At 51.4% G+C, this 12,911-nt stretch overlaps 1 protein-coding gene across 1 annotated transcript; it reads left to right on the top strand.

The window, feature by feature from the left end:
- The first annotated feature begins 523 nt into the window (after positions 1-523).
- Positions 524-9,798, top strand: HER10_EVM0001899 (ubiquitin carboxyl-terminal hydrolase). The gene is made up of 11 exons (XM_035471632.1): positions 524-1,696; positions 1,759-1,924; positions 1,981-4,678; positions 4,731-5,088; positions 5,137-5,440; positions 5,492-5,708; positions 5,760-5,869; positions 5,928-6,136; positions 6,191-8,920; positions 8,972-9,028; positions 9,105-9,798. The coding sequence occupies exons 1-11, from the start codon at positions 988-990 to the stop codon at positions 9,200-9,202; spliced, it is 7,656 nt and encodes a 2,551-aa protein (XP_035335697.1). The 5' UTR covers positions 524-987; the 3' UTR covers positions 9,203-9,798.
- The last annotated feature ends 3,113 nt before the right edge of the window (positions 9,799-12,911 follow it).

The following is a 12,911-nucleotide window of genomic DNA, read 5'->3' as shown; positions in this document are numbered from 1 at the left end:
CTCTGACCGGCGAGTGCTGTCCCAGGTAGGTAAGCCAGAGAGACCCAGAGAGGTATGCTTTGGGTCTGTCACGCAAGGAAAAATCTGTAAAGGCAGACATCCAATGTTCATCTAACACCTCTCTTCAGACTCAGTCTAGCTCTTTTCACTCCCGAACATCTTTCACCTGCGCATCGCCCTTATACCTTAGTACTTTTCGCCAAGTGCCTTGAGGCAAGGTACATAGTCAAGCTATCGTAGCTACACACCTTACTAGGTACCTTATCTCATAACGCGAGCCAAGATTTACCGGAAGCTCAAAGCTTCCATTTCTCACAGACGGGAGCTACAACTACCAACACTCCCACCACCCAAAGGTAAGGTACATGCCCTCCTCCAAATCATGCACCAAGGCAGGTACCTAGGTCTCTGCCATTCTTCCTCATTACCTCATCTCTGTTCCCCCCAATCCGCTCGACTCCAAAACAGACGAGTCCCCCTCCCCCTCCAAAGCTCTTAGCTCTAGTGGATTCACGTCCTCCACGCCTGCACCGCGTCTCTTTTAAGCACCCGAAAGGACCGACGTGCAACCCCTGCTCCCTCCCCAAAAAAGCCCACCTTCGACACGCCGCCGTATGCTTTCCATTTGACGTTCCTACTGCGTTAGACCTCAGCCTGCACATTGCTATCGTCACTGTCACCCTCACCTTGACATCTTAGCGCCGACCTCCCCGACTTTTTCACCTTACCTTCTCTCGCCTTTACTTTGAGGGATCAAGCTGCTGCAGCCTGATCACCATCTGTTATCCACTTCTCCAAGAGGAAAAAAAAAAAACCCCCATCCTCACTGCGCCAACATACCTCCATCGCGGTTCCCATCATCACTACCAGCCGACAAAAGAACCCACATGCTAATTTTGACCAGCTGCTACCGAGCCGTCTCTCGCGCCCGAGTGACGTCTCTGGAGCTCCAGGACCCGCGCTGCAATACTTCATTGCATCAACCAGATGGACCTACCAACAGTTTCCTCGGAAGCACCAGATCGCGCAGCCTCCTCAGAGCCTAGCTCAACGAGGCCGAACCCCTTCACCGACGGCGACGATTCTTCTAGGAAACGACGCCGAACGTCCATGTCTGGTGGCTCCCGGAGCCTCTCCGTCGACAGTACCAAAGCGAGCATCGATACCTCAAGCTCACCAGCGGCAAACCGCCCCGACGAAGCTGCCACACAAGACTCTGCCATGAAGATAGACACGCATTCCTCTACCCCGCAAACACCAGAACGGCAGTCGACAGCTCGAGAGCCTCCGACAGAACCTTCCTCTAGCCGGGTCACGATAAACCTACGCAATGCCACCCAGCCCGATCCTCTCTCCTCTTCTCCTGTCTCGCCGACACCCCGGAACATAACAGACCCACCGACTGAACTTCCGGAAGGTGTGAAGAAGAGTGTTGAAGACCTGGGCGAAGTCGACATGGCGCAAGCTCCTATCGAGATCACAGATACCCCACCTTCTTCGTCGTCAAGCCCACAGAGCCCCGAGGTCGAGGTGGTTGCAATAACCGACGATGACCAGGATGCTCCGTACGACGACGATGTCAGTATCATTCGCGAGGATGCTGCATCCTTCGACCCGACCCCCGATTTTCCGTACAACGAGGCTCACGAGTCACTTCCTGATACTGTCACGAAGCTAGTTCAATATCTGAGTTCCCGTGAGTGCTGTGCAGCTCAAGCTAAAGCTCGAGAAAGCTTGTACCGGTCTAACTGAGAATAGAAGCGCCCCCGGAAGAAGCTGTGCTAGAGTCTCTGTATGCCTGGATGGTCTCATACGTTAAATACGTTGGCCTCGTTGGTGGCAGGGTCGCGTACGATTCCCAAGTGGCTTATCAGACCTTTTGGCACATGTTTCCCGAAATCGCCTGGGCTTTGGCGACTAGAAAGTAAGTACTCTGGTGCGTCTTATTGAAATGATTACTTGCTCACACACGTTCTTCAGACATCCTATTCCACTGGAAACACGGCAAACGATTGGCCAATTTTTTCACGCCTATGCCAGGATGACCGCTCATTTTGTCGAATTCGATTTCATCACAGCTCAGGCTTTTCAGATGTCTCCAGGCGACGAACGGCGCCAACCGGAATTTCTTCTCTTTCGCTTTTTGCAGCCCTTGACGTCATTCGCTAAGAGAGAACATAGCCGGGCTCAGAACGGCCAAATACCTGACGAAGAGCTGCTCAGCACCGACATGCTGAACACTTTCCAGGCGGGAATTGGTGGTATCAAAGGATTGATCAAGCTAGCTCAGATGCACTTGAGCAATGCGCCGAGATATCAACATTTGATGGACGTACTCGCGCCGATTTGCAGCGTCGCTGCACATATCCTTCAAAAGGTTGTTCAGGGTATCCACCGAGAAGCCTCCCCTCAGAGCCTAGAGATGGCGAAAGTCAGAGTGGCGGACGGTCATTTGCTGTACAACCTAGCTTCCAATGCCTTTTCCGCAACGATCGAAAACAAGGTAACTCAGCTCACAAACGACACGACAACAAATCTCATTCATTCGCTTTCGGAAGTTTTCAAAATCTGCCTCAGCGGTGAACACAGGCTGGCCACAGAACGTCTGAGAGCGTACCAGCAAAAACATCCTGAGTTGCCCTCTAAATTCATCCCAGAGGCCATCTCGCTGGAATGGCGACTTGGAATATACGGAAAGCTCATCACGTCGAGTCAGATGCAGCTGCGTGTCCTGGCAGCATCGAACATGTGCCATGATCTGGTTACTTGCTGGAAGAGGTACAGCGACAATGAAGATGAGGAGTGCAAGCAGTTTTTGAATTACGTGGCCGAGTACCTTCTTCGAACCAAGTTAGTCGACTACATCTTGGGACCGACATGCCATCCCGAAATCACAGTCGAGAGCGGTAATATCGTCGGGTTCCTGGTCGTTACTCGCCTATATCGTAGCGGGCAAACCGATCTGCTATGGCAGACCATCACCACTGCTCAAGATCCACGAGTTTCAGAAGCCTTGATTCGCATGACAACGGGCATCACAAACTTGTTCTCCAAGGAGGAGCTGCATTACTTGTGCGAGAAGATGCAAACCTTGCCCATCGAGAATTTCACCGCATCTTTACGGGGACTTTGCGACCAAAGCCTGAAGTCTCTTCAGCACAAAACCCAGATTGCGGGCGAGTCGCAGAGCGTGCTGCCGTTGAGTATCTGCATCCGACTTTTGCGAGAATCCTCGATATATGTTTCGGATTCGGTCGTTGCTTACCCAGACGTTCATCACTTTGCAATGAACAAGTTCAGAGAACTAGTGAGAGACGGTATTGAACCCGAGGTGCGGAAAGAGATCTACCTCGACTGCATCAAAGATATTGCTGCAAAGACGTCGACGACATTGGGCACTTTGTCATGTCTCTCAATGGCATTACGGCCTGCCGTGGCGTCCGAGCTACGAACCTTGACGACAGACCATAACTTGACATCATTGCTTATTGATGAACTTGAGCATGCGATTGAGCAAGGGAAGCACAATGGCATCAGAAGGACCCTCGGCGGAGCGGCCAACCATTCTCGAAGAGATCTCATTACCAATATCCTGGCTTACGAGCCATCAACAGTCACATCAGACCTGGGTCCACGCCTTTGGGATATGCTTGTGGGCTATGGTGCAGCGAGTCAAGACGATCGGGACGATGGCTGGAAAATCTTGAACTCCCTCCCCAAAACAGCATTTGGCAACCCTTTCCTATCAGTCTGCTTTAGCGACTACCTACCGCATCTTCCTCGCGATTGTCTCTGCGGAGGAGCATTGGAATTTGTCAGAAACGCCGTTCTTCCGCGTGTCAATGACATCAATGATATCATACTGGATGACCTTGAGAGTCTCGCGCAGAGCGGAGTTGAACAGCTTTGGCGCATGATCCTCGACGCTGAAGATGGAGTTATGGTTGCCAAAGACCTGACATTCGTGGATGCTGCGATTCAGACGCTCGTAGGTGACATCTATGTCGATAGTAAGTCTATTATGGCATACCCTCATCACAGAGCTTGCCAGGTTCATCTGGGCCTCGTAAATCGATGCCTCGAGCAGATGCTAGACGCTGCGAAGCGGCTGGAGGCTTCCAACGGCAGCAATCCTAGCGACGATGAGTCTATGGCTGTCATATCAACCGAGGAGCAGACTTTAGAACAAGAGCGAACTTTCAGCCGATCTCTTGCGGTTCTGCGGCACTTTATGAAAGCTCACCAAGCCAAGGATCACTTCTCTGCTCCCGACCTCCGCGCCTTGACACCTGGCTCGCCGAGTATAGCCGAAGGAGAGTCAGCTGAGCTCAAAGTCCAGTCCTTTGATGGGAACAAGCAGACAGACATCATTCCTCTCGAAGTCGGACGACAGAATACAGCCGCCTCCCTTTTAGCGACTATCAGGCAAGCAACGGGCTTCGATAACTACCGTATTTACTACCGTGGCCACCCGTTTGCACCCAACGAAAATAACGTTTGTCAGTCTCTCGAAGACTTGAAAATTCACGATGGTCTCATCCTGGTCAAACGGGAGGAGAATGGTACAGCCATGGCGTCTAGAATCAAGCCAGGTGCCTCCCTCTTGGAAATAGAAATCCTGGGCCACTTCGAGCAGCTTTGGGACTATTTGAGTATGAAAGAGGCTATTGCCACAGAGGTATGCACTCGAATTGTCCAGGCCAGGTCTCAAAAAGTTAACTCAGTTACAGATGCACACGTTTCTCACGGGGTTGCCTGCCGATACACACATGTTGGCTACCTTCGATTCGTCAGATGCCTCATATCGACAAGTTTTTCCATCGGGCCAGCCATTCAAGTCGCTATATGCCCTGTACGCCATGACGGAGTACATACGAGCTGCCGGCCGTCGACTGACCGAGGCTACAGCGACACTTACCGATGCCGTTGATGCAGATGTGGACGCGTATCTAGACGCGCTCGTCAGGGTGAGGGCACTGGTTGTAGCGGCGATCTCCGATCGTGAAATCATTGGAGACTGTGCCTCTGGAGCTCTCCAGAACCGTCTGACTTACAACTTCATGAACGTCTACGGACTGACTTTCAGAGGTGAGTTGCGGAGATCTTGAAGACTTGGACAATCTAACTTCGCAATAGACCCTGATATCGACGAGCTCGATGTACGGCCCAAGCCGGTAGCTATGGCGCCTGCAGACCGCCTCGTCGAGATTCTTCGGTCCGCGGTGTCTGCTCCTAGCCACAGCGGCTTGATTCCCCTCATCGCATCGACTTTTTCGGCCATTCTTCGAAGCGCAGCCGTCGACTCTGCCTTCTGGATGTCTCTGAAAGCGTTGCCTGACCTCGAAGAGTTGATGGGAATCTTGCTCCTCGATGAACCTTCAGATGCAATTCGTGCAAACGTCGCCAAGCTATTGGAAGAAAGAGTCATCGTGCCCTACGAGTACGTATTGCATACTGGAGAGCATGTGCTAAGCTCTGACATATCGAATAGACCCAACACGAATACCAACTCGTTCTGCGCATTCTTGTGGCCAATGTTGCACCGACTGATAATTAGAGCAGCAAAATCTCCTAAACAGTGTCAGCAGGTGTTTGACTTGTCACTCGTCCTGCTACGTGAGATGGCATTCGATGAAGCTGCCGTTGCGGACATTCCTGCTTTGGCCAGCGACTGTGGCAGGCTACTGCTCGAGCACGATTCTACCGAGGTAAGCAGCGCTGTGACGGACTATTTAGATTAATGTGCTGACCATGTCAAGCGACTCGGACAAGCCGGGACCGAAGATGCTGTGGCCAATGGTTTAGTAAAACTTATCCAGAGTTGCCTTAACGAGGGATCGGACGTGGATTTGGAAAGCAGCCTTCCAGCGTGAGTGAATAACAGGGTACCGTGCAATACTCCGCATCGATATTGACTATTAACGCAGAAACCTTGGCCGAAAGCTGTTCTGGAAACACCTATTTCCGCAACCAGGGCAGCATAGCCTGAGTTCGATTCGAAATTTTCTCCTGTCGACGAATACTAGAGGAATTCTTGCCGAGATCATCTTCGACCTAGTACGCGACCGAGAATACGAGTTCCTCGCTTTGATTGAAGCCCTTGAATCGCTGGTTCCGTTCGATGAGTTTGATAACGGTTTGCTTACCCATTCCTTTACTACTGAGGGGCGCGGCTTATGCAGAAGGACAGATCCATATCTCTACGAATTACAGCCTTCATTCGACAGGATGTCTGCCGTGAGGGCTCCTTGTGGCTATGCCGGGCTCCGCAATCTGTCCAACACTTGCTATCTGAACTCGCTCTTCACACAGCTCTTCATGAACACAGGCTTCCGTCAATTCATGATGAACGCCCGCATCCCAGCCCAATCGAACACCCACGGTCTGCTCAGAGAGACGCGCAAACTCTTCGCTTTCATGCAGGAGAGCTCTCGAAAATTCATCGATCCTAGCCTCCTTGTCGGGTCGATCAAGACATATGAAGAGACCGTCATCGACGTTCACAACCAGATGGATGTCGACGAATTCTACAACCTGCTTTTTGATCGCTGGGAGGGACAGCTTTCAACAGCAGATGACAGAAAAACGCTAAGATCCTTTTACGGCGGTCAGCTCGTACAGCAAGTCGCCTCCAAGGAGTGCGAACATGTTTCTGACCGACTAGAGCCATTCTCGGCGATTCAGTGCGACATCAAGGGCAAGAGCACCCTCCAAGATAGTCTCCAGGCTTATGTCGACGGGGAGATCATGGAAGGAGACAACAAGTATAAATGCTCGAGCTGCGACCGACATGTGGACGCAGTGAAGAGGGCTTGTTTGAAGGACATTCCGGATAATCTGATTTTCCATCTCAAACGATTCGATTTCAACCTGCGGACTCTTATGAGAAGCAAGATCAACGATTACTTCTCGTTTCCAACCAAAATCGACATGCGGCCCTACACTGTTGGACATCTTGACTCTCCTTCCGAGCCTGGTGAAGAGGATATGTTCGAGTTGGTCGGTGTGCTCGTTCACGCTGGTACGGCAGAATCCGGTCATTACTACTCATACATCCGGGAAAGACCGACTGCGGCCTCCTCGGAGGCTTGGTTTGAGTTCAATGACGACCTTGTCACGCCTTGGGACCCAGCCAAGATGGAAGAGTCGACTTTTGGTGGCACGGATGGGTCTCTGGAAACCGGCATAGCTTACGACAAGACGTATAGTGCATACATGCTCTTCTACCAACGGTCTTCGGTTTTGAAAGCAGAGCAAGAGAAGTTGCAACGCCAATCTATGCCGACCCCATTGAAGGTCGAGGTCCCACTCGAAGTCATCGATCATATCAACGGGGAGAATACGTTGCTCCTACGGAGACACTGTCTCTACGACCCAAACCACTCGAAATTCGTGCTCCGGGTGTTCCAACATGCCATGATGCGAAATGGTGGGAAATGTTCTGACACACACGTCGTTGAGCAGCATGCGATGTTCATGTTTCTTGGCCACCTTGACCAAGTTGCATCCCGAACCAAAGACCTCCCCGACTTTGAAGAATATCGAGACGAGATTGAGCATGCCATTGTCAACTGTGCTAATTGCGCTGCGGACTTCTTCGATTACTTCCAGGAGAGGCACGAAGCATTCCGGCAACTTTTGCAGAGAAACCCGGACCCGGCCATCAGATACTCGATCGGCAGTCTCTTCCTCACGGCCCTGCGGCAGATCAAAACCTCTAGGCCAGAGATGTGGGGGCTGTCACAGGACGAGCTGGTCGAAGACCCTGTCATAATGCAGTGCGTTCAGCTGCTCGAGGCGCTATGGAACAACTTCCACGCTAATATCAGGTCATGGCCTGAAGTTTTCCAAACTATCCTAGCCTTTGCGCAATTGGGCACGATGGAGACTGCTGTGCTCATGGCGGAAAATTGGTTCTACAGGGTGCTACGCATTGTCTTTGCTGATGCCAACATGGATCTTCCCAGCAACTACGCTCGAATGCTTACGAACGTCATTCGTCGCATCAGCAATACGCGCTCAACATCGTACGAAATGATCATCCAGCTGATCGACCACTTCATGGACGCTCTAGAGGATGTCCTTGACGTTCACACAATCGTCGAAAGTGCCGAGATGCGATTGGATATCTACATGGAACATCAGGCGCCAAAAATGTCATGGACCCCAGAAGAGATCAACGTCTTAACCCACGAGTGGAAGCTAGACGCAGGCAGTACTTTTGTCAAAAAGCTGATCGATATCGACCAAGAGCCTGCTTACACAACATCGATCATCAAAAGGATCATTAACCTGAGCCCCGACATGGATAACAAAGTCTTCACACTCCTCAGAAATACGATAACAGGCGGCGCAGTACAGTATTCCAACGCGCCCTACATCAGAGCTGCTGCGTTATACTCCCAAGAGAGCAGAAACGCAGCCAATATCCAGGCCCTCTTCCGCACGATAGCATTCCAGTGCAGGGCACTGCAAAACACGGACGGACAGGCCTTTCTGGAGTTTTTCCGACTTGCCTATGTGCATCTGCAGAACGAAAGAGAGGAGATTCGGGTTCTGCGGTATCCTCAATACGTCGAGTTTATCCCTATGTGGGCACCTCCTCTGTTGGGCTACTACGACGCAGATGTGCGACAGGGCACGGAAACCCTCCTCTATATGTGGTTCGAGAATCATGACTTGCTCGATGGTGAAGACGAGAGTTTGGCGGCAGCTATAAACGCAACGGCACGGAAGCTTGCCATGAGCTGCCTGGTATACCTTCAAGAATACTTTGTCAAGCGACGCGCTCAGGTGGCAAAGCATTCCACCGAGCACCTCCAGGCCATTATTGCCAAGTGTGAACCCTTCTTTGGGGTCGATCTGGGACTTGAAAATGATCGCCTCATTACCTTTGCAGAGTACCAAAATCTCTACCACTGTAAGTAATCAAGTATTTGACGATGGGGTCACTGCTAACACTCAATGCTAGCTGTCCTTGAGCCATTGCGCCGCATGACGGTTGAAGAATTGGAGGATGAGGGCTCCGGTATGTCTCCAGGACTCTACAGTGATTCAGACACCCTCGGCTCGGAACCGTGACGGCTGACTGAACGGCCGTCAAGACTGGGAGAATTCGTGCGGGTCCTCCGAGCAATTGGAAAGCATTGCGGACATCAGTATGCAGGCGGCTGGCGACCTTCCAGAGTCAGACCTCCAGTGACGGAAACCGCCGGCGACCCTGACGAATTGAACGACTATGACATTACTTGTGAACATAAATGGTGCGACGTGGTAGGAAACAGGCCAACTGCGTAAGGCGTCTAGGAGACGAAGGACGGGTTCTGAAATTAGCAGCAGAGAGCGCTATACATGGACGGCGGAAGCTTCTTGCATTTACATGGCGTGTAGGCGTTTGAGGGCCCAAGGAAGGGTAAAAGTTTTCCAAGTCCAGCAGATGGGCAGTAACGGCCGAAGGGACAGGGTATCATGGCCTTTGACGAATTGCTGTAAACTGGGTCTTTTCTTTATTGGACGGATGACTAGGCGGATGCGGAGATTGCGAGGAAGTGCGTGATAGAGCCAGAGATGGGTCTTGATGCCGAGATTAGCATTATCAGCAAGACCCTCGCAGCCGGGTCTCATAGAGAGATATCAAGTCTAGGAATTATTTTTGGCACACTTGCCTAGTCGAAGAAGAGTAAAGTAAAGAGCTAAGAGCTGCACAATGACTGGTGAGATGAAACGATGGAAGATCAAGTAGTACCCGGCGGCATTTGCTAGTGAGTGGATATGAAGACGGGTAATGTGATGATGAGCGTTCAATATAGTGATGATGCTACGGGATTGTTTCCAATATTAGTTCTTTCCAAGCGGCTTAAAGGAGTTTAAAGTGACGGTGACGGGAGGATTATTGGGTCACGGTGGTGTCCTGTGGCTCCCTCGTAGCCGCCGGGCCATGGAGGGGGAGGGGGGTAAGTGAGGAGTTCATAGACTGGGGGTCGGTCAGCTTGCAGAAAGTGGAAGTCTAGGTTGAATTTCATTGGTGAGGAACAGGGGGTTGCTCAGCATGCTTGTCGGGTGGGCACGTGGAGAGATCTACGGAAGTACTCTTGGGGACAGAGATAGATTGGAAAGAATGAGAAGCCTTGTCGGTGGGCACGTGGAGAGATCTACGGAAGTACTCTTGGGGACAGAGATAGATTGGAAAGAATGAGAAGCAAATCAGGCTCTGAAGATGGGAATTTTCTTTCTCCCTTTTTGGAAATAGATGAGGGGCATGACAGGCCTAGATGTGGTGGGGGTTGTCTACGGAGTATGGGAATACTGCGCGAGAGGCCGGCGTTTATGGGGTTTGATCGGTAGGTAGAGGTTGACGATTGGCCGTGGGGCGTTTAGACCCGAGGTTGGGGATGACTGGGCGCAATCGCTGTGGGAAGTGATTTTCATGACGTTGCGGCTGAGGGGCCGGAATTAGACCTCTGGTGATGACATGGTGTAAGGTAGGTGGGATGTGAAGGTGGTTGTTTCTCGTTTCTCGTTCGGCTGAGGGTCGCGCAGGTCGCAGGTCAGCGGCCCCCCGCGCGATGAGTGAGAAGCGAAGCACCGATAGAGGGGGAGGTGAGGATGATTTCACGGAAGTGGATGCTGTAGGTTGCGATTTGATGCCGAGAGGGAGGCAAGTGCCGGGATCTTGGCGATGTAAGGTACAATGAGGAGGTTTTCTCGGGGTGAATGGGTGGAAAGAGGGGGGGGGTGGGTATGCGCTGCTGGTTGCTATCTGCGATTGAAGGACTTTACCAGATTTTCCTACCGAGGAGGGGAGAACCCATCCGATGTTTTTGCCAAATGGATGACAAGTGACGTTTACGGTGTATGAGAAAGCGAGAATTTTTGGTAATGGGTGTTCAATGGGCTAGTCTGGACTTCTCATCGATATCGGTGCACATCGGGGACCGGCGAGCTTGCAATGATCCGGGGCGGGGGGTCTCGGGGGCGGTGCTTGGCGGGACCGTCGGCATGTTTTTGGTGTGGTGTTTGAGGAAGTACTGTGATGGTGGGATGTGAGGTCATCTCGTGATGCCCGTTTGTTGTTGTCGGACGAATGGGTGAGAGGCAGGAGAGTGAATTTCTGAAAATGTGGCGATCGTAATGCTGGTGAGTTGTAAAATCGGCGGTTGTCATCGCGGGGTAGAGTAGGGATTTCTCTTGGCCGGTGTTTGGCTGGGCGAAACAAAGTTGGTGACGTTGGTATGGAGGGGAGGGGTTGAGAAGAGTGATGGATGGGTGGATGGATGATGACGCAGGCGACAGCTGGTGAGGAGGGGAGAAGAGTACCGTGGAACCCGCGAAGCTAGTAGTCGGGATAATAGAAAAGCAGGTTTTGGCGGGTTGTTTGACGGTTTCGTGTGGTTGCTATCAAAATGGCGGGATGATGGGATGAGGCTCGGCTCACTCGGTTTACACTACCTGACCTCCGGGCTGCTGTGCATGAACTGTAGGGGAGGGAGGGAGGGGGAGGATAGTTGAAGTGACGTGCTTCAGAGTTTTGGTGTACCACACCATCGGGAGGAGGTGAGCAGTTAGGTAAGGGATGCTCTGAGTAGGATAGAGAAGTTGGTTGTGGTCAAATACGAACAACTTCAGATGAAGGCGAGGCGCAGGCGCGGGGAAAGCTGCCGGTGGGTGTTGGTGGTGTTGGTAGTGTGGTGGGAGGGAAGTTTAAGGCAAGCTAAGGTAGTTGGAGGTTCGTTCTCTCGATCCGATGTGATGTGTGAGTTCTCTGACTGACTGACAAAATCTTGGCAGGCTGTTTGAGCCAAGAAAGATGTAAACCGCGGCGAAAGAGAAAGAGAAGACGATGCTGGTGTGTAGTTTTCACACGATGGTTAGGATAGGGATAGAATAGGCCTTGATCGCGATCGTGATACGGCATGGGATGACGGGGTGTAGTTGAGATGATAATGTCACGAGACGCTCGAAAAAGAGCCAAGATGAGGAGTTGTGGCTTTTGCGACGGATTCGAAGAAACCTTCTTTTTTTCTGCCTATGATCGACTCGGGGAGTTTACAGTTCTATATTGGCCGTTTCTTGTCTCTTGGTATTATTTTGGTGGTGTTTCTCATTTGGTCCTTGCCTACCTACCTAGTAGGTGGTCTAGTGCACCATTGTATGTATCCTCGACAAGAATTGCTTCCAACAGTGACGGACAAGAAGAGGCCAACACGCCAAGCTCCTTGGCCCCGTTTCCAGTTGCCCTCGTCACTGACTCTCCCACTCTTCTTTTTCCTATCTGTATGCAACTCGTCTGTTCTTTTCATCGTCGCAATCTCGATGAGTGACCATGAGATTGATCACCCGCCAAGCTTCTTCGTCACAGCCCGACAACATGGGACCATGAGATTGATCACCCGCCAAGCTTCTTCGTCACAGCCCGACAACATGGTAAAAGGTGGAGTGAACGAGGGGAGCGGGGAGGGGCAATTTATCTCGAGCGGCATCTCGAGACGAGACGTTGTCACTGCGAAGAGGTTTGTTTTGCTGGGGTATATTGAATTATTGATGTTATTTTCCCGTGGCCCTACTATGTACTGCAAGTTGAAGTCCTGTTACGGCCAACCGTCAAGTAAATTGAGTGAAGCTTAACACATTCCCCACGTCAATTGAGAGGCATCTTGGCATAGCCATAACGGCGAAGGAATTAATTTACTTCCCGCCCGCCGCACTAGCGGTTCCCTCTTTCGGCAACGCCAAAAATCCCGAATCGATCGGACTAAAGAAAGTCAAGGAAGAGACAGAGAAAGTAAGTGATGGTTTAGTCCCGCCAGAGTTTGAAGACTGTTGTGCCATTGTTTGGGCGAAAGAGAGGGAACCCGCTTTACCCAAGTGGTTCTTTGTTCAACATTCTCTTTCGTCGTTGGCGATCCTCGTTT

The sequence above is a fragment of the Colletotrichum scovillei genome, assembly GCF_011075155.1.
Source record: "Colletotrichum scovillei strain TJNH1 chromosome Unknown Contig00003, whole genome shotgun sequence".
NCBI lineage: Eukaryota > Fungi > Ascomycota > Sordariomycetes > Glomerellales > Glomerellaceae > Colletotrichum > Colletotrichum scovillei.
The sequence above is the reverse complement of the archived record's forward strand: the minus strand, read 5'-3'. Positions and strand labels throughout refer to the sequence as shown.

Excerpts from the sequence above, each read along its gene's own strand:
- HER10_EVM0001899 (XM_035471632.1), top strand. The coding sequence starts at position 988 with ATGGACCTACCAACAGTTTCCTCGGAAGCACCAGATCGCGCAGCCTCC. Across the intron at positions 4,679-4,730 it reads AAGAGGCTATTGCCACAGAG|ATGCACACGTTTCTCACGGG; the intron begins GTATGCACTCGA and ends ACTCAGTTACAG. Across the intron at positions 5,441-5,491 it reads AGAGTCATCGTGCCCTACGA|ACCCAACACGAATACCAACT; the intron begins GTACGTATTGCA and ends CATATCGAATAG.